This window comes from Acipenser ruthenus, chromosome 21 (genome assembly GCF_902713425.1).
Source record: "Acipenser ruthenus chromosome 21, fAciRut3.2 maternal haplotype, whole genome shotgun sequence".
Classification (NCBI taxonomy): Eukaryota; Metazoa; Chordata; class Actinopteri; order Acipenseriformes; family Acipenseridae; genus Acipenser; species Acipenser ruthenus.
This window is the reverse complement of record NC_081209.1, coordinates 9,077,045-9,098,703: the sequence shown is the minus strand read 5'-3', so window position 1 is coordinate 9,098,703 and position 21,659 is coordinate 9,077,045. Positions and strand designations below refer to the sequence as shown.

General features: G+C 38.0%; 2 protein-coding genes across 2 annotated transcripts; one reads left to right on the top strand and one right to left on the bottom strand.

Annotated features, from left to right (window-relative positions):
• Positions 1-8,923: 8,923 nt before the first annotated feature.
• On the top strand, positions 8,924-10,803 carry LOC117427203 (dual specificity protein phosphatase 18-like). The gene is made up of 2 exons (XM_058994781.1): positions 8,924-9,032; positions 9,538-10,803. Exon 2 carries the CDS (start codon positions 9,597-9,599, stop codon positions 10,149-10,151), a length of 555 nt encoding a protein of 184 aa, XP_058850764.1. The 5' UTR covers positions 8,924-9,032; positions 9,538-9,596; the 3' UTR covers positions 10,152-10,803.
• Positions 10,804-10,983: 180 nt separating this feature from the next.
• Positions 10,984-21,423, bottom strand: LOC117427636 (synergin gamma-like). The gene is made up of 7 exons (XM_034045801.3): positions 21,076-21,423; positions 20,568-20,647; positions 19,955-20,005; positions 18,158-18,254; positions 16,975-17,135; positions 15,126-15,227; positions 10,984-11,746 (listed from the first exon to the last, which is right to left on the bottom strand). Exons 3-7 carry the CDS (start codon positions 20,003-20,005, stop codon positions 11,624-11,626), a joined length of 534 nt encoding a protein of 177 aa, XP_033901692.2. The 5' UTR covers positions 20,568-20,647; positions 21,076-21,423; the 3' UTR covers positions 10,984-11,623.
• Positions 21,424-21,659: the final 236 nt, after the last annotated feature.

Below are 21,659 nucleotides of genomic sequence, written 5' to 3'. Positions count from 1 at the left end.
GGTTACTGGTGAACACTCTACTGGACATTTTTTTTAATTTTACCCCCATTTTTCTCTCCAATTACGTTCCCTCACAGCAGCAATCTCTGTAGAACTGAAAGTCAGTGGCTGTCCTTCAGTCCCACCACCAAGCCAATTGCCTCTTTACACAGTTCTTATTTGTCTGCTTGACAAATAACCTACCATTATAATGTATAGATTTATTCGTTGTATTTTAAGGCCACACTCCAGTAGCAACACAGCCAGTCTATTACTCTGAAGAAACCCTAGCATCAGTGGATTTGGAACAAATATTGCACTGTGGTCCTGATAGGGTTGCACACTCTGATACTGACTGAGACAAAAAAATGAATGTATTGCTAGACAAAACTATTGGGAAAATCTGCAGTGTCTAGTAATACTAAAAGAAACCGATGAAATTCAATGACAAACATTTCAGATATAAGTGTTAAACATCAATAAGTTTAATCTTGAAATTAAGACATGTAGGCAATAGTAGTTTTACAATAGTATTGACAACCAATACATTAATTACTACATATACCATCATTGGGTGTTTTATAACTAAACAGTGGTGTCGAAATATGGAAACGTTCCTACTTTGGTAACATTCTCTACATTGCTAGCTGTACTACCATTGTCCCTTAGTTTAGAACCTTTGCCATTCATGATTACCAGATAAGGAACAGTCGACAAATATATGTCCCATATGCTCCCTGTTAAATGACCTTTACGGTGAGTGGTAAACCATTAAGCTTCTCAAACAAACCTCACCCCAGCTCTGCATCCACAAACAGCTAAAACCAGGGAGGGAGCAGTGCCAGAAACAATGGACTCTCCTTCCCTTTTACCTCGAGGAAGAGGGAGGTTGCTGCTTGACAAAACAGTGCTGTTAATGCCAGAGTAAATAAAGAAAGACTTCTGAATAGCCCCTGAATAATGAACCCATCTGTAGTCAACCACTGAATGGCTTTTGTGGAGACCCAGCTGCTGCCTGTACACAAAACACCCGACCTCCCATTGTCAGCCTGCTGCTGTAGACTAGGCCTGAATGCCATCTGTGTTGCCACGGCAACTCAAACCAAAATAAGCCCAGAGGCTGGGAAAAAATCGCATTTCAAATCATATTTATCACAACGGCAATATGGTTTCTGTTTCCATATTAGAATAAACGCTTTGTGCTTGTCACCAGGGAGTTTCGTTTTGTATTCGGCTATATAGCTTTGAAACCGTTCGTTTTTTTGCACTGTAAAAAAAGAAGGGTTTGGAGAGTACTGGCTGTTGTTCCAAAGGGCAGGTTTCCCTGATGGTAATAATTATAAATAGAGACAAAAACATTTTATCACCTGCCTGCTTGTATGGCATATTTTTGTGTAAATGTCCTCTACCTCACATGACCAATTCTATTGTTATGCAAATTGTGCCCTTGACAAATGACAAACCTGTATTTACATACAGCCACCTTACCAGCCCTTAAAGGACTAATATATGCAATGTACCCATAAATCGTCCCTCCTTTTGTTTTGCTGACAATAAAGTGCTTCTTTTTTATCACAACCTGGCTTAAACATTGGTGGGGGACAACGGCATAGAACAAACATCTGTGTTATTCATGGAGTATCTTCAAGTCTTAGCTCAATGCTTCTCCATATAACTACAAGCCAGGCCAGCCTTCATTCAAGCACCATGCTAAAGAAAAAAAACTCCCGAGGAATCCTATTTGGCTATAGCAGAGAGGAGCAGTAATCTCTGTAGGATTGGGAAAGGAAAATGATACCAAACTCATAGAAAGATTGCACAAGGCTAGAGGTAGCGGAGTACACTTTGATGGATCTATCCTAACACTCAAGGCAATGACAGAGTGCTGGATTAAACTAGTCACACAACAGCCTAACAGCTGCGCCTGCTCGCACCGCCCCTACGGCACACTCCGCACAGCAGGGGCTCCACAACATTAAAGGCCTGCTCGGGGTCGTTTGACCTTTCAGGGGGCTTGTGTTCATTCAACTCCAGCGTACACACGAAGCCAATGACTAAACTGTTCAGTAACAGGACTTTTTGTCCTGTCATCATTGTCTTTTAAACAATCATAACAAATCTCCCTTTTAGAGCACACCCAGCAAAACAATGAGTTGCAACTTTATTGCAGCCTATATAGAGAGAGAAGATTCTATACTAACGTTACAACCACAGTCAGGGCCGTCGACTGCATATGAAAAAGTCTAGTTTGTGAGTTTGGATTTTAAGAAATAATAATATAGAGGTGTGGCTAAGCATTGTATCCCATGTGATACAGAAATTGGGCATTACAGGGTTAAGAAAGCAAGTGCAACATGGGTAGCAATTTTTGGGGACTTTTAGCTGTTGCTGTAGAACATGAACAATGCTACACTGCAGTGAAATATCAGATCGCTCCTGTTAAGAGAGAGGAAATACAGCAGTACAGTATTTATTATCTGTTAAAATTTGACCGGAAAATCAGACAAACAAGATCCTGTAGGCACATTATATTATGTTGTGCAAATTAATTTCTTATACTGTAGTATATAAATATTGACTGCAGTTGAGGCTTATAGTGGAAAATTGGTGCCTGGAGGGATAAAATAGTGACAGACAGTGAGCAGTAATACGTTTTTACTTGATAATGAAGGGTATACATTATGTTTATGGTATCTTGATGCACTGACGCATTGATACGTGATGCATTGACACTAGTGTAACAAGCAAGCAACAGCCTAAATGTAGCTACAGCAGTGACACTGTACCCCCGACACAATGGGATTTCTTGTAGGATGACATGATCACCAGAGGCAATGCTGATGAATTGTCACACGTAACTATTTGTGCTGAACTGTGTTTTATGTAAAGCCAATGACAGATTTCCTCTGTATTATAATTGCTGGACATATTGTCTAGATTACAACATGCTGTACTGATATTGAGAATAAAGCATGGGAGAAGCTCAATACAGTACTTTAGTTGTTATGAATTGGAATTATTTGTGAGGTGTAGGATTGTGGATGAATTATTTAATGCCTTTAGTGTCATAAATATATAATAATAAAAACAATTACAACTTCTTTAGGTAAACCAAATCAAATGACACAGTTTATTTAATGATTCCATCATTGCATGATTATAGACAACAGACAGTTATTGCAAACATTTCGACAGACAAGACATATTAGTCAAACTAGTTATATGATACCAGCGTTAGACTGCACCGATCTACCTGTATACTGGGAGTGTATCACTCACTTATATGATGAATCCTCTGCCTTTTTATACATAAAAAACAACCAGGCATAAACCCAGTGTATGTGTTCTAAATTGATTGACTGTCTAGCCTAGCCAAACTGTGTTCTCTTCTAATTGGGTAAGACAGCTGTTGCTATGGACTCCTTCTGACCATTCTATCACTGTTCTATTTTTATTTCTCTTAACTGGTTTCAGCTAGCTTTGTGGTTAGGCCACGGTGGTCTGACCCAAAGAGCATGAAGTTCATAAACTATACCTCAGCAGAACAGAAAATACTTTATTCCCCACAGAGGTGTCATGGCATACTGCAGGTTGAATTTTAGAATTCAGAGTATCATTTGTTTTACACATGTAGCTCAAATGTAAATTTTCTTTTACTGTTTCTGAAATATGTCTCGTTTGAAACATGACTACATTTGTTTCTCCAGTAGTGGTTTTTGCAGAGACATAAATCAGATATAAATTCAAAGAAAACAGCCTTTCTCCAAGTGAAATAGCATTTTCTTTTCCAAAACAGCCATTTTATAGTTTGTCCTTCATAGCAAAAATGTGTTTTAGTTTCTTGAAGGTGTCTAAGACTGTACTGGGATTTCCAATTGAAAGCAATTATATTTTAACCTACGGTGGGCAATAGTAACAAAGTAATTGAAAGAATGTTTATAAAGACTCTCTTGGTTTATTAGATAAGGTATTCCTCTTCTGGTCTGGTGGTTTCTTTAACAAGGGTCTGCCACAGTTTAATAGATAGCAGTTTAATTGAATTCCACAAAAGAAGAAAACGTCCTTATCTTAACTCATAATCTTTTCATGTAGTCACTTCAGAGATAGCCAGCTGTAACATCTTAACACTTAACATTTCAGTGTGCTGAATGTGGACTCTGTATAAAAGGTGCAAAGTGTCAGTCGCTGTTGTATGCACAGTATAATCTTATGCTTGTTCCTTGCATACTGAAAAGGTCAAGGAATCTCAAATAAATGTAAATGTAGCCCAGTGCAAATGGCAGTGGATTCAGTTGTGATTATAGGAAGGCTTTGCTTGAGGGAGCTAGTTGGATCCCCACAGGCAGAGCTAATCTTTAGCGTCTCTGACAGTTTGCTGTCTTCTCTTTTCTTGCTGCCAGGCTGATGAAATCTCAGGAAGCGCAGCTAAGAATTCTGTCGTCTTGCTCCGTCGCTCGCCACGCATGTTGAGGTTTGAAAGTCAATGTGTCAGTCACGATTCACACACAAAAATGTAGGATTCAAATACCAAACAGCTGGTATAGAACTAGAATGAGAAACACCTTGGTAATAGACTCATCGCTGTCAACAACCAGACAGCATGGGGAAGCAATAGAAAAAGAAAAATAGAATGTCAAAGTGTAGATTGCAAATCAAAGGTTAAGACGAGGTTCTATAATATACTGGTGTTCAAATCTGATCTCTGCAATACAAAAAGGATAGTGTGGCCTTGGAGAGGATCCAGCTAAGACTGTACCTCTATTGCAATAAACACAGTAAACTGTACCATGAACCAGTATTTGTTTAAGGGGTGTTTTTCAGTGATGTACTGTACAATCAACAATCATTACAAATCAAGGGTTAAGTGGTTTCACCCACCCTGTATTTTTTATCTGCCTTCATTATTCGGTTTGTTTTGTGAGTTGATTGTGGGTGTGCACTATTCAGTAAAGAGTGTTTACCAGGCATTTAACTTTAGGTGTGGCTAATAGTAACACACATGCAAATTGGAGCTGAGCGGGTCTTCAACCAAATTCCAACTGGAATTCATAATACAAAAATGTGACCTGAGAGAGCTGACAAATGTTCTTGTATTTTGGGTTAGCTGCGTTTACAGTTTAGAACAGACTTAAATGCAGGTAGAGATAAACATGCTTGCTGACTGCAGCCCTAAATGTTTATCCACTCACTAAACCTTTCAACTAAACTCAAGAGACATCAGCCACTGAATTAATTTAGCAGTGTGAGAGGCAAGGACTCGGCACTGGCTCTCTAGACACCTCTGATTCAGCTGTGTGAGAATGTAAGAAATGACAGTGTCTGATTGGCACTGCATGTTCTCAGGCCACTTGGCACATCACTGTATGTGACGCAGGCAGTGTGGTGCTCCGGGTGTGGGTTTTCACACAAGGTGGTTAGCACACAGTTTCTGTGAAAGTCTAATTTGTGAAAAGAATACATCAGCGTTCTGTAGGGTTAGAACAAGTACTAATTTGATAGATTGCAAATGTTGAGGTAAAACCAGTCGAAAAAATATTAATAATTTGTATGTTGCTCCGTTTGTGAATGTACTGTACTGTTGTGAACGTAACAGATTGGGGCTATTTGTTCACAATCACATGACATGCAATTAGGCGACTACCACTTTCTGAGCTCAACACTCAATGTTATTATTATTAGACTAGGCGACTATTCAATGCTACATGTAGTGTGCTGTACCATTGATGGTATCACAGCCACTTTCAGTAATTCAGGACAAATTCCCCACAACACAGAAATGTATGAGTATGTGATGTACAGAATGAACAACTGCCTCCAATCCGCTTGGTTTGAGGGTCCATCACCTGGCCTGCTGGATGAGGCAGTAGACCCCCATCACATGGGAATGAATCAGACACAACACTGGGGTAACTTATATTTCTCAGCCAGAATTCGAATGAATGTCCTCCCTCTCGGACCCAGGTTTAAAATGTAATTCCATGTGTGAAACTACGAAAACGTGCTAGGGCTACCATGCAACACATGTGATTGTGTAAAATAAATTTCATTTATAAAAGGACAAGAATGGAGGGAGCCATCTCATTGGCTAACAAGTGTTCCAACCTGTGTAAAAATGTCTCTACCAGCACAGCTTGGAACCACTCTGCCTGATTTACTTGACAGCCTATTCACTTTGGGTGGGGTGGGGCAGGGTGGGCGGAACCATTTTATAAACAGGGTTAAACCAGGGTGTTCAAATTGAGTCAAAAAATCTTCAGGTTGAGCAGTTCATTTACTTTGTTGCTAAAGGTTTATTTCAGTACATTCTGTAAACACTATTTATTTACTGTTTCAAACATTTACACAAATTTTTATTTACACAATTTGACTATTTCATTGCATGAGCTGTACCAAGGATGTGCTGAATTTGGTAGTTAATTTAGAAATAACATGGACTCTCTTTCCACTACAGTATACACCGTTTAGACAGAACTACTAAACCACATGAATTCCTTTCTCCCATTGTTCTCAATAAAGCAACACTTCATACGAATGGCACGCAGATCCTATTTATTGGTTCCCTTTAAATCTGGGTTTGAACATTTCTACACAATTGTCAGATACCCCACCACTATTTCCCATCAAACACTTAACTACTGCCTGCTTGTCAGTCTGTCTGCCTCCCTGGACTTGAATATGGTTGCTTGTGACGCCTGCTAGCACACCTGCAGAGCTGCGTTTACTGAGTGTCGAGGGTTAGTCCCATCATGAAAAAGGCTTTCTCTTTTGCCCAGCATGCTTTCTTTCTTTGGACCTCGTTTAGAAACATTTTCGCCAAACTTTCGTGCCTCTGACTGACCTTCTTCTTCATTTTATCTTCTTGTTTTTCCTTGAGACAGAATGTTACACTTCAGCTGTATGTATGCATGGCCTAGACTCAAAATAATAACATAAACCTTCTGGGTCAACCAATCATGTTCCTAGTAGAGCGGCCATTATCCCTCTCAAGGCTTACATGAAGCTCGTTTTAAATGGGACATACGTTTCAAGCAGCCTTAGAGATGAAGTCCAAAATGAAATCTAATAACACATTTAAAGTGTTAATATTGAAATTATTACTGATTGTCACAGTTGTCAGATAATGGTAACTGTGTCAGGCATTAATGCTTCATAATAATAATCGTAATAATAAACATAATAACTAGGATTGGCAGTTTACTATTTAACAATATCAGATCAGACTGAATGGTTTGTAAAAATTAAGCAAAATGGCTCTGTGAAAAAGATCTGTTTGTCCAGAGGTTGAAACAATGTGGAATGGTTCACATGTGCTGGACACCACCTGCAATGGAAGTTTGTTAAGAGAATAATGGAATACAGCAGTGTACCAAGTTTGTACTACTAACTATAAAGACACTGTGTCAAAGTGTGTGGTCTGTTACATAGATATGGCCAGAGGATATTATTATTATTATTTGTTTATTTAGCAGACACCTTTATCCAAGGCGACTTACAGAGACTAGGGTGTGTGAACTATGCATCAGCTGCAGAGTCACTTACAACTACATCTCACCCGAAAGACGGAACACAAGGAGGTTAAGTGACTTGCTCAGGGTCACACAATGAGTCAGTGGCTGAGGTGGGATTTGAACCGGAGACCTCTTGGTTACAAGCCCATTTCTTTAACCACTGGACCACACAGCCTCCTCTAGGTTAAAGCAATGCGGTATTAATCGACAAAGAATGTTTAACAGCTGTATTGACAATTGAGGCCACAGGTGTGCTTTAGCACAAAACAGTAAAAAAAAGTTAGTGAATGCTGTGGGTGGATCGTTGCAGTACCCCAAGGAAGCCACAAGATAGAGCAATAACACTAGTGTACTGTGCATTATACCAACTGCGCTCCCTGTATTGAATGTACAGAGGACATGTTGGGTCTGTTTGTATGCCTTTTTGATGCTTTGCTAGAGGCCACAATACCAGTAATGTAATTACACACAAAGCTATCTGTTAGATATAATTTAAGTACAATTAAAACGTTCAATAAATATTAGATTACTTTACACAGTGAGTTCAGTAAACTAAATATTTAATTCCCTCGAAGGGCTCATGCTCAGAATTTGATTGATACCCCAAGTATAACTTACCCCAACCTGTAATGTAGCTAAAATCACCTAAACAAACTGGACTGTCAACCAGATCTGCTTTCTTGTGAAACGGAGTTCATATAAAGGCTGACGATGAAGCTTTATACTAAAAAAGGGGGCACCCTTACCGTAATAAGAAGAATTCTTTGTCTATTTACATTTTCATAATTAATTGCTCGAGGCAGTCTACTTCTGGGCAGGTGCTTGTTAGCAGCTCGAAGCGCGTCATGTGATGATCTTGCGGAAAACAATCAAAGTGATTTCTTATTAACCTCATTCAAAGAAAAGATATCCCTGCAACACATTTCATGCACACAAAAAACGACAACGTTTTTTTTTTTTTTTTAAATATACATGTTAATATACTTTGGGAGTACGTCTGATTTTACCATCTGAAATGGTACCTTTTTGTATTATCTAATATTTTGGTGATAACTCACTTGATAAAGACGATTTCGTCTGAACGCCGTTTGGGAAATGTTAACTCTGACACCGGTACATCAACGCTTGCATTAGACATTACAGAAAAGGGTAAATAAACCAAAATAAATGGCAAATAAATACACTAACAAATACAATTTTTTAAAAAAATCTATTTTTTAAGTGTGCCTGTTCGTATTATGTCGTGATGTGATACTTATGACGTTTTTAAACCAGAGAAATGACATCACCGTTAAAATTATATTTTCTACAAAGGTTTCCAAGTTGCATATTTTCAAGGCGAGGTTGAATAAAAAAAAAGAAGAAGAAAATGTGTTTAATCATAAAACTGTTTGATACGCCGTTTTTTTGTGTGTTTTTTTTTAAGGGACTATCAAAACGCGTTTTAAGTTTGGACCTCTGCGTTCCCTGTAGGAAACCAGGAAGTGTCACACGACAAACCTATGCCGGCGTGACTGTACAGTAGTTGTTTATATCATTCTCAGTGTAAGTACAGTAATGCTAAATGGCACAAACTGTGGTTATTTACGTGTAGTATGTACTAATGTATGCGTTTAAAAGATTTTTCACTGAGAGGGTGTTTTTTTTTATTTAAAAGAAGTATTTTCTAGAAGCTTGTGAATAAAGTAGCCCATGTTAAATAAAAAACAACCCTAACCCCGTCCCTGTAATGTGGGGTCCCATTTCTTCATTTGTTTGCTCTGACTTGAATTCCATGTCCAGGCATAACATTATACACTAGTTACAGGTTTATTATATATAGCCTACTGTTTTGATCCTAGGTGTTGTCTTTTCGTTAAGGTTTTTAACCATACCGTACTAAGCTCGGCTAAGAAGATTTGCATGTCCATGACGTATTAATGAATGGTGACTTGTTCTTAAATAAACTTTATATTGCGGTATGATACCACAGTATAATATGCTCTTGTGCATTATCATGTCAAAAATACATTTCAAAATAACACTGTCCATTTTCCATCTTTATTTGAAGACACCAAGTAAGGCAGCAGAGGGAAACAGAAGTAGCGACCGTCCAGCTCTTCTTTTCCAATGAACAAGGACACAGGAGCCCCTGCAGTGCCGCTACTGTCTGGTTTGGGGCAGATCACGGAACATTTATACCTTAGCAGTGGCAGAGCAGCAAACAATATTGTGCTGGTCTCAAAAAGTAGGATCACCTGTATTATCAATGTCACCCAAGACGTAGTGAACACGCATTTCCCAGCCGTCGAGTATGTCAGAGTACCAGTCGCCGACTCACCTCGTTCCCGCTTGAATGAGTATTTCGATTTGATAGCTGACAGGATTGAAGAGGAAGGAGCGAAGAGCGGCCGCGCTTTGGTGCATTGCAATGCGGGCGTCAGTCGATCCGCAACACTGTGCCTGGCGTATCTGATGAAATACCGCAATATGACATTGTTGGAAGCGCACCGTTTGGTGAAGGCTCGCAGGCCCATCGTGAGACCCAATAATGGCTTCTGGAAGCAGCTGATAGATTATGAGAATAGACTTCACGGAAAGGTTACTGTCAGAATGGTAACATCGCCGATTGGGGAGATACCAGATATATATGAAGAGGGCACCAAAGGGATGATTCCATGCTAAATGTGTTTTTACCACTCACTATACTTGAACGAAGCTAGCTTGACCCCCCTATCATGTAATACAGTTATCTTGGGTGTAAAATGCAACTTAAAACACACATTCCTTCATGATCAGATACCCAATGTGCCTGAAATTGATGCGTTTCTGAATGTGTTTGTGATTTTCTGCATGACTACAATATCAAACATATTTAACAGAGGGACCAAGTGTTATTAATGTCAGTTATACTGGCACAGGATGATGGGTCAAAACACAGGTTGTGTATGTAGACCAAATAGCAGTTGCGCTAATGCACTGCAATAGTGAAGTCGTTTTTTGCAGTCAGTATTACAATGAAAATCGACACTTTAACTATTGCACATGGCTTAAGCAACACATGGTGTTAGTTTAATGTTATATACAATGGGTTGTATTTCTATATATTGGTTGTGTTGTCCATAACTTTGTATGTGACTGTCGATCTTTATACTTCTCGTTTTTGGTTAACAGAAACGTGTTTAAAATAAAAACTACAATAGAAATATATTTGATTTGTTGTCTTTTTGTACCTTTCTGTCATGACAAAATAACAGGTGTCCCATATGTTTTAAAATAATGTATGTATTTCATAAGGTGTTGGTTGTGTTCATTGATTTAAACAACAGATAGCAGTACATAATAATGTAATTGTATGTACAAATAATGTGATATCTTGTAACAATTGTAAGTCGCCCTGGATAAGGGCGTCAGCTAATAAATAAATAAATAAATAAATAAATAATAAGGTACAAATGAATTGTGTACAACAGGCAAGAGTTAAGAAATATGACAAAAATATTTAATAAGACGCTTTTAACCTTTTTTTTTATTGAACTTATCAAAATTCTTAAACATTTTAACCAGGAATTCCCACCATTAATGTTTTTAAAGAAAAAATCTGCATCTTGTAAAGCGCTGTGTGATGGTGGTCCACTATGAAAGGCACTATATAAAATAAAGATTGATGGATAAAGACTGATAATACAGTAAAATCTGTATTTAAGGTCACCTGAACTAAGTGGTTGCTTACTGTTTTCCAGGCTGCAAAATCTACTGCTAACATATAAGCATTAAAACACAGAAGTGTTAAAACAACAAATATTGCATTGATTACAATAGTGTGCATACATTACATACATGTCAAAAACTTTTTATAATAGTCTACTGTACATGTAAAAACTAAAGAAGTCTTTAACATACACATTGCAGTGTCCTGTATACTGCACTGTGCCATTATAATTTATATTTGGGACATTTAAATACAGATATGTTAGCGTGGTGATTAATAAGAGGAGAGTGACATTAACAAGAGTGATATTAAGTGGGTTTCACTGTAGTTACAATCATTTCGTTCTGTTTGTCACTGGATATTTGTTGGCACTGGTTGGGCAGCAATTAAGAAACTGGATATTCACAACAAATAATAATATACATCATTTACAATAATACATGACTCAACCCTGTTTCTGTGCTGGGGTGAATGGCAGGTTTAGATCTACACAATTCAACCAGAAGTTGGCACAGCTTGTATGGTAGCGGCATTCATTGTAGCTCAGGATGTCTTTGTCTGAAGCAACCTGAAGTTTAAAAACAGGGTGTTTTTAGTAGCAAATTACAAGGCTCAAACTAAGAGTACAGACTGTGATCAGGAAAGTTAAAAATCCATTGCTTTGGCAAGCTGGCTCATTACATGAGTGCATTTTATAGAGTAATTAGCTTCAAATGTAATTCCAATTGCATTATTACATTCCCCATTATGTTTATAACGATTCTGAGTGGCTCTGTTGCTCCAATTATGAGTTATTATCGTGAGCCATGAGCAGGCTTGACCTTTCAGCTCTGCCAGCCACACCGACTCACCCAAGTCACACTGTCCTGGCACTTAGGATTCTTCAGACACGCTGAAACCAAGTTCAAAGCCAGGTAAAGACAGATTTAAAGAAAAATGATGATAATATTGGAGCAGCAGAACTAAGAACCGCTGAGAACCATTTCAAATGCCATTCTATAGCAAGTTCAGTCTTTTTTTTTTATCTGAATCAATCTTTTTTTTGTGTTTGGGTTATATGTTTTTGTGTTAAAGAGAAACTTTGTACAGATAATATCACATCTTAACTGATGTATTCTATTTTATATGCTATTCTTTTTAAAATCAGAAGTGAAAAACACCCATGTGGCCTCAATGTAGCTCTCAAACAAGTCTAAACTCTAAGTACAGCTGATACACCAGAGTAATCATCAACACTCTGCGACACTCTTCCCCCAGATGTCAGAAATACCACATTTTGTTTTATACAGTATTTCTTGTTGATGTATTGCTTTAAACTTCTGAGTTTTAAAAAGTCACCAGGATGTGATGACTGAAACAGAAAATCATATACAAAATAAATCTGAACAAGAATACACTAAGATAGCTTGTATCAAGTTGTTCTTTATGAGTGGTAACCAAAGCAAACATTTTAACACTCAATCACATTCTCACAAGAATGTTTTGCTTTTGATCTTTGTTTTTCCAGACTTTATCGTCACACACCAATAATGCACTTGTGAGAAATGCTGTTCTGAAGAGGACAGGTAAGGAAATTAGTTTTTAAAGGCTAGGTAAATGGATCTTTAAACTAAATGTGAATTATGGCACCACTATCCTTATGGTGGCTTTTAAAAAGTACCAAATAACAAAACCCATGCTATGTGCAATTATCTAATACTAACACTTCAAGGTGCTTCAATTACCCATTATAGATTGGCATGGCTTTTATTTTGCAAGCCTCAATTAAACATGCATTGATCATTGTACCTTCCTGGTGAGTCTCACATTGCTGTCTACCCAGATGAATGCTTTTTGTTACGCATGTTGCTAGACTTCTGTTTGTGTTTGTTTCGTGATGAGGAATGGCCTAACCTAATGAAAAAAGTCCTCTTACTTTTTAATAATAACACCTTTCAATGCATATATTCTATTGCTATGTATACTAACATACACATGGATGTTTTCAATTGCATTTGAAGGCTTTGGTAAGGAGTCTACACATTCTTTTTGCCTCCTGCTTTTGAAAAATACAGTATTCTCATTGTCCATTAAATCATTGAAATAGTTTGTAAACCCCAACCTCTCTAACAGTGTGCATGCATCTCTTCAATGCATTTGTATCTTTAAAAGGAAGCACAGTGACAGGTTTGGTCCTAATTTCATTTGAAATAGTGGTATTTAGCCACTGTTTAAATCCATGAATAAACCCCAGTGGCAAGGTTAGAATAGATTTATATTATCAACCATTCATATTATTCAGTATTTTGAGTTCCACAGCTCATAATACACATACATAATATATAACATCCATACTTAATATTATGAGATACATTGTCACTATTATTCATGGTAATAACGTATACAGATACAATTCATATTAAATGTTAGTATAATTCTTTCAATAAATAAATTCTTTTAAGGCTGCATACAGGTATCTTGCAACCAAGCCTATTGTATTGGACTCCACTGTTGAACGACAATAGATTTATATTATCAACCTGTTTATTGCACAGAAAATGATTGAGAATCCTGTTTTCTGCAATACTCGTGCTTAAAAAGGACAAGCACTTGCAACAGATATGTTTTTGTTATCTCTTCTGGATTTCTGATTGAATCAAGCAAGGTAAATTTACTTTCATTCTTTTGCCCCTGTGGGAGAAAGTGGCAGCTTCATTTAAAAAATCTAGGGTGCAAAAATGAGACAGAGAAGCAATTAAAAGTTACGTGTGCATCAGAAAGAACTACTAACTAGGGAGGACGCAGCACGTATTGGAAGTTAAAACGTAATTGAAGATAATTGTGGTTATTATTTTTGAATTGTCTAACCCTGTTAATGACTGAATTACATGGAACCTGATTGATAATCATTGAGGGTTATAACCCAAGGGTCTCCCATCAATAGGTCTTAGCTGACCTCAAGAGAAGAAGGTGAGATCTGGGGGTAATTATTCCCTCATAGCTATCCCTACTTAAACCTACTGCAATTATCAAAGGCACTGCTTCGATTCTTCAGTTGTTCATATTAGACAAACAAAAAATGCATTCTAAGATGGTTCATTAGTCCAGGCAGATTGCTTCTTTGTGCCAAATGATTCATTCTGTCACATCAGACAGCCGTTCTCCTTTAATTAACCTTGTGAAAAATGGTTAGCAGCCGTTAACGACAGCACACATTCTGCAACTGTCTTCTTAAGATAAAGGTGACTGGAGAGACTATTAATGATTGATGAGTATCCTCTGTGTGTAATTTATCACTTGACAGTGTACAGGATGAATATAACTGTATGTAAAAACGTTGTGGGCCTTGTCATTAAACTGGTGACTCAGTTTCAGAACAGGATGTAGGAGTCTTTTCAATTAAGTAACAGTAGTGGATTTAAATAGCCCCATACGAAACAGAATTTGAATATATTGCAGACCCTGATATGGACATGATCCAGCCATCTGAAGATTATTTGTATCAAATGGTTTGCCTCAAATGACACCACACTATAATAGCTATACTGTTTCAATGTTTCTTATTTAACTATATGCAGTAAAACCTTTAAGGTCTCAGTATAATGATCCCCTCACAATTAAGGCCCACTCTTTTACAGTCCCCATTTGCTTATACTGAGACTCTAGTATTAATTTGTTGCAATACATTATATGAACAGCTGCCTCATTATTAGGGGCTGTGACCTAAATCGAGCCATTCTGTTTATAAAAGCCAACGTAATGACCAATGAGCTCTTAAAGAAAATCCAAATACAAATTCGCGAAGGCATTAAAGGTCATGGTTGTAGTACAGTGTTTCATAATAATAAATCAGCAGTTACACAGTACATCACAGTTAGTAATATGTAAAATCTGTTTGTAATACATGTATGTGTAAGAAGGAGAAGGGTTTACAGGTAAAATGAAGGCCCTTTGAAGCTGAAACATACCTCTGTTTCCATGGACACTTGTGATTGACAAACCCCACAGCATTCATATTGGAGATCGGGCTGAGGTACATCAACCAGCCCGTTTAGATAGGCTTCAGTGGGCTGGAAAGCAATGCAGACTTGGACATTTCACAACGCACTGGACCGATGCATCATCTTTCACTTTTATGCTACTTTTGGCAAGTCGAGTTCTGAAAGTGTGTTGCTGGTGTTATTTGAGGCTTAGTTTCAAGTAAAAATACTGTACAATTGTATTCTTTGTGACATTTCTCATAGTTTTTACAACTTTTGTTTTAACTAGTTAGGAGAAAAAAAAATGTTTACCTTATTTCTGCTTGTCATTTCTACAGCTAAATGTAAACAAGCTATACAGCCCAGTAAAGCAAAACACAAAGCAAGAAATACGATGTGAACATGTCGGACAACGTTTTTAAACTTGAAGTACTGTATTATGGATTGTAATTTAGAAAGTCCATAGCAACAGTTCCCCACATAGCTCAGAAGAACTGAAAGAAGTCCTCCAATTCCATGACCAAGCCAATGGTCTTTATACCCAGGAACTTTAGAGATGTCAGTGATCTACCTGCCTCAGGAGGACAAAGGCCAGCCCTACAGGTGTCAGCCTGAGCGCACCAAGCACCAAGGAGAGCACCAGAGCCAATGTGAGCTCCCTGTGGAATCCCCAAGGAACACCAGCAACTTCACACAACCTGCGCTCCCCTGACTGTGTGACTCCCCCTGCACACCACGCGGCCGTGCTTTTACCAGGAGAGACACTCGGGGACCCCATATATTTTTGTGTTTGTCCGAACATGTTCAAGTTGTCATTACTACAAGTACATGAATTGTGACATTTTTCCCAGAGACAATAATAGAAAATAACATATATTTTTATTTGTACTTATTTTTCTTATTTTGATTTATCCGCCTCTGAAGATATAGTGAAGGAGGTTGTACATGCAAGCGTCTGTACCTATGCCACACTTCAATTTTGGCACATATCTGGAGAAAAGCTTATCCAATTGTCATGAAAGTTGCTATTAACATTATGTAGCATATATTTTTGACAGTATCAGATTCTGGGGATATATGGAGATGTCTGTCTGTAAATCCGTCCATCTGTATGTCATATTGTTTGCATATATTTTTGCACAGAACCACTTACAGTATCTAATTGTGATTAAACATTTCATTGCTAATTCCTATCCTATACTGTTCTATACATACTGTTGATATATGACACAGTCATTAACTTTTTCATCCTAAATTTAGAATTTACAGTAGTAGCAGGGGATGTATGTTAGTTACTTGTTTTTAATGTAAATGACTTTACTACACTGCATATATCATAAACTGTAGCAAACCACCTTAAACTGGAGATATTGTATTTTTTTTCCTTTAACTTTGGAAAGCCTGCATCAGACCATCAACATTAACATTTACTATGAGAAGCACTATTATTATCCCAGAAAAAGGCAAATGTTGCCATAGTAAATTAAGGTAAAACAAACAGTGCATGTGCATACAAGAGGTTCATAATATTTGTATAAAATAAAGAGTTTAGTGGATTCCAGCCAAACGTGAAACGTCTACAGGAGGCTAGTAGTGTATGATAAAGGTTTGATGAAGCTTGGTGCAAAATCAAGGCAGTGATCATGTTCACCAAGTGACAGCCAGACGGATGGATGGAAGTATGGACATGATCAGCATATGAGGGTCCTCATTTTCTGAATGAGGACCCTAAACAAGCAAAGAACAATACGATCTTTAGCATGAGTGTAAGAGGACCAGTGAGGATGTTGCTCCTTAAATGTTTGGTTAAAACCCCTTCAAAAGTTTGCTTTCTTACCAGCGTTTGTAATACAGCGGGGCTGAATGTTAGGAACGCCTGTAGATTATTCCACAGTAACTCAATGTCCTTGACGCTGCGTTGGAGAGCTTCGTTTACGAAGCCATGGGTTCTCATGCCTCCTTCCACTCTCTTAGACACTTTGTAAACCTCAACTACACCTTAATATAAAAACAACAGCAGGAATTGAGCTTTATAGAAAATACAGTGAATGCTGCATCTAACAAAATAGCAATATAACACAGTTTATATATTGATGTATATTTTTTAATACAAAATAGCTGGATGTTTACACATTAAACATCAAATTCAAAGTAAAATATATAATCCAAAATATTCAGTATTGTAACAACACAGGACCACTAGAGTGCAGGCTTTTAAAAACAAGAAGCAGCCACAATACAGACCTAAATGGACCCATAGAGTACAATGGTTCATATGGTGTGCCTATAAACTAGATAGGACATGTTCTTATATGCAGCACTATTGCAGGAGTTAAATAAACGAATAGGATAATCCATTAGAAGTACCCCTACAAGGCTTTGATATAGTCTTTTTTACTAGCATTGTTTATTATGTAGTCCCCCTCAGCCACTGAGGGGCTTATATCGTAGTTCGCGTGACACTGAATGAGCTATTACTACGTTCATTCTTTCGTCTTTAAAAACAAAAAAAAGTACAGTTTGCAAAACATTTAGCCTTTTATTGGGACTCATAGCTTTGTATTGGTGCTGTATATAGACAGCATTTCTTGTGTAAATTATCTATTGCCAGAACACTGACAGTACGATGGGTTAATCATTGTGTCTGATCCCTACAGTAATGTGAACTGACTTTGGGGACAGAAAGCAGGTGATACAGTTCTGGAAATGGGTGATGGTTAGTAGATTCTGGGTAACACAGCCTTGTTTTACATTGATGCGTCACAAAATCTAGTTTACAGTTGCAGATTTGTTACTATTTTTCCAACAGATCTTTTTATAAATAAAAAATACTAGTAAATACTGCAGAATGTTAGGCAAGCTCTCTCTTTCTTCCTGTTTTCCAGAGTTTATATCTACATTCCTGTTTGCTCATTTACAGCATACAGGTAGGTTAGGTTGATGATGGATGCTAGGAAACTTTTTATTTTCCTACATAGACCCTGTTTTAGTGATTTTTAAATACCACACTGTGAACATACCTGAGATGTAGGACTTCCCTTGATCGGAGAGCAGCACCTCACTGCAGACAGAGGGATGGCTGATTCCACACAGCACATCATTAGCCTTTCTGATCACCTGCACAGAAAACATACAGCCATCAAATCCTACTTCTTAAAGGAGTGCTAACCCATGCTTTATTACTGGTTTTTCTTGGATTGTGCTGAGAATTCCAAAAGGACATTTTCAAATACAGCACCAGAGATTGCTGCATCCTAGTATCTTTGCTGTACGTCACATGGTCTAGATCAGGGGTGCCCAATCCTGGTCCTGGAGGGCCGATGCCCTCCTGGTTTTTGTTCAAACTGTACACTAAATTGATTAATTGGACCAATTAAGCTTCTAATAAGGGCTTGATTGGTCCAATTAAGTAATTTAGGGCACAGTTGCAACAAAAGCCAGGAGGGACATCGGCCCTCCAGGACCAGGATTGGGCACCCCTGGTCTAGATCAAGAGTGAACTTGAACTATCACACATGATAAGGTACCAGGAAGAAGCAGCAACTTCTTAACTATGATGTCAAGGGCTTAACCAGGGGAGCTCGGTTAATAAGATGTTGGGCCACGTTTTCAAAAAAGTAGTTTCAGTTGTATTATTGCAATAATTGTGAAAATATCAGTTGGGTTTCCAACTCAGATTATTGGGGTTATTTGTCTGACACAGAGTTTACTACAAATGAAGTTTCATGATGCATATTGCTGCTTTACCTCTCAAACCACATAAATTAATCATCTTACTCCTTTTGCATTAGTGGGATAACCCTACTAATCAGCTTATTTAATTAAGGGAAGTTGTTCTGTTCGTGTTTTATTACACCACCCTGTGATAAAAGTAACAGGGAGGAGGCAGGGCATGAATCAGAAATCCTGCACACCACAACAGAGCTTCTTAACCACTATGCCAGTCTTCATTCGTGGTTATAAAGCCTTTACCCTCATCTCACCGACAGGAGACAGCATCCACAATGGCAGTGCATCACACAACACAAGCAAAGAACCAAAAGATCTTCAACACAAGAAAGCAGAGACCAGTGAAAATCCAGCTAGTGCTAATAAGAGGTAAGAGAATGTATTTTCAAAGCTTGGCTACCACGTCTTAACTACAGATGAGAAATGCCTGTACACAGTTTAGATAAGTGGGTTAAAATGGATTGTGTTGGATGTCCATTTAAAATTGTGTTGGTAATTATAAAAGCATCCACACATATTTAACACCTAAAAAAGTTACATGGCTTGCTTTAAATGGTATTTGCTATTTACAATGCTGAAGTGTTTCTTAAAAGCTTAAAGCTAGTTTAAACTTGGAGACAATGAGTGTCTTGTGTCCTATTTGCGCTCATTGGTGTAATCTACTTGCTCATAATTTCCGCTCTCATAAGTTGACCACAGACAGTGAAAGGAGTTCCGGTCTGCAAAGCAAAGGGTATGAACTCAATGGGTGGTGTTCAAACAAAGGCTGGGCTGAACCACAGTATAAGAGCTGCACTATCGGAAGCTGTCACAAGCACTAATATTAAAGCAGGCCTGAGGTCTGAAATTTAAAAACATTATTGAGATTTATTTTTATGATATACCTGCTGAAATGTTTAAGTGTGACATACAGACAGATGGATGAGAGGACAGACTCCAAAAATCCCCAGAATCTGATACAATAACTTATGGTAAAACATTTTTCAAAAAGTTTAATGCAAATCTTTAACGTGATTTAATATCAGATGTGAAATTTAGTGTGCAGTTGGATGATCATGGTATTTAAGCACCATTATATTTTTAATTACCTTGCAAATGTTCTCCAGGCACCTCTGTAGTGTATGAATACTGGAATCCATCTGTGGGAATAAAAAGCACATAGAACACTGTTAGCTTTAATACAAGACTTGACAATGGACTGGTCAGTATTCTCTGGCACACAACAAGCAATACAAAGCTCCTAGGATCACCTGTGTTATATATATTCTGTCTAACCCCAGTGACCCACATTATGGAGATTTATTTTTAAATTAAAACTGCAGGGTCATGTTCAAAATAGAATTCCTTGAGAGCTGTTTGCTACTTTCTTCCACACACCTTGCTGTGTTGTAAAAAATGAAATTGTGTTAAAATTCAACAGGCTGTAATTCAACAAGTAGGAGTGAATTGACTAAAAGATTAGAAGGCGTCCCTGATTTTTGATACTGCGTTACAAGGAGTCGTTAGCAATCGATTTCTGATGCAGAGGGACACTATAAGGATTGGAAACAGATAAGGTAAAGAGGTCAAGGGACACATGAGCAATGCTGCTTGTAGGACTATACTGGAGGACTGGTGCAGTTCATATTACCAGAAGGCATTATCTAACCTCAGTCCAGTCTCTGAGTAGCAATTGCAGGAATCAGACACACACTGACAAACCTGGTCTGCATAGAGCAACAGCGGGTAAGAGAGGATGTGCAATCACTGAGAATATGAAACTGCCAGAGGAGAGGCCCAATCTGGAGGAGAAGAAAATGGTGCATTATTCATTTTATTTTAAAAAAGGATCTGCCTGGCAATCATCCATTCAGATGAATTGCCTTATTTTACAACACAAGCAGTTTCTGTATAGTGTAAAATCCCACTGGGTTCCAATCCCAGTTTATTACCCTGAATAATCCCTAAAAGAGCTCTTAGCAGACCACAGCATTACCAGCAATGGCAACGCGATGGATTTGGAACATATATTGCACAGTGGTGCCATACATCAATGGCAAATGTATTGTGCATTCATAGCAAAACAAAGTTATGGTAAATAGAGCCCACAGTATGAGGCAGACACTGTCTAGCGGTTGCATATGGATAACTAGAGTCAAGGTAAAAGGCATGCAATGGAATAAGAATCTAAAAAGAGACGACATCACTTTAAAATGGAAAGCACACTTACCCTGCTTGTCAGGGCCTGCCCAGCTGTGTTAGCCTGCACACCTCCCCGTGGCTCTGGTAAAACTCAAGAAGCAGCTGGGCATACACTTGCTGGATTTAGAAACGTGTGTACAAAAGAAATTGTGTGTACAATGGAGGTAACTGTTGTAGAGACCAAAATCATCCAACCCAGTCCCTTTTTTAAGAATGAAGTTTCAAGGTTGCTGTACTACTGAAGGGTGGAGCTTGACTGCGGTTACTGTGCTCTCAGAGCAAGGCTGTTTGACAGGGCTTGAACTTCCTGCCTTTCTACTGGCCTGTGGCCATCAATATTTGACAACTTGTCTAATACGCCCTGTATAGTGTTGACTCGTTTCCTCTGTTCTAACCTACTGTCAACACATGTACTGATAGAACTTTTAGTGCAGTACAGGACTGTTCAGGAGATACATTGAAGCTGTTTGTTTAATGTACTGTATTATTGCCCTTATACATGTTTCCCATAGTAAAAGCATAGCAGTGTTTAATGGTGTAAGCATTATGAAAGCATGGTTAAGTGATAGTAAATGCAGAGTTAAACTATGGGACACACATAGGAAAACTGCA

Bases quoted from the DNA above. Each gene is read 5' to 3' on its own strand.
- LOC117427203 (XM_058994781.1), top strand. From the start codon at position 9,597: ATGAACAAGGACACAGGAGCCCCTGCAGTGCCGCTACTGTCTGGTTTG.
- LOC117427636 (XM_034045801.3), bottom strand. From the start codon at position 20,005: ATGGATTCCAGTATTCATACACTACAGAGGTGCCTGGAGAACATTTGC. The intron at 18,255-19,954 runs GTAATTAAAAAT...TTTTCTGTGCAG, and splicing joins GCCTGGAGAACATTTGCAAG to GTGATCAGAAAGGCTAATGA. The intron at 17,136-18,157 runs GTATGTTCACAG...TTTTATATTAAG, and splicing joins AGGGAAGTCCTACATCTCAG to GTGTAGTTGAGGTTTACAAA.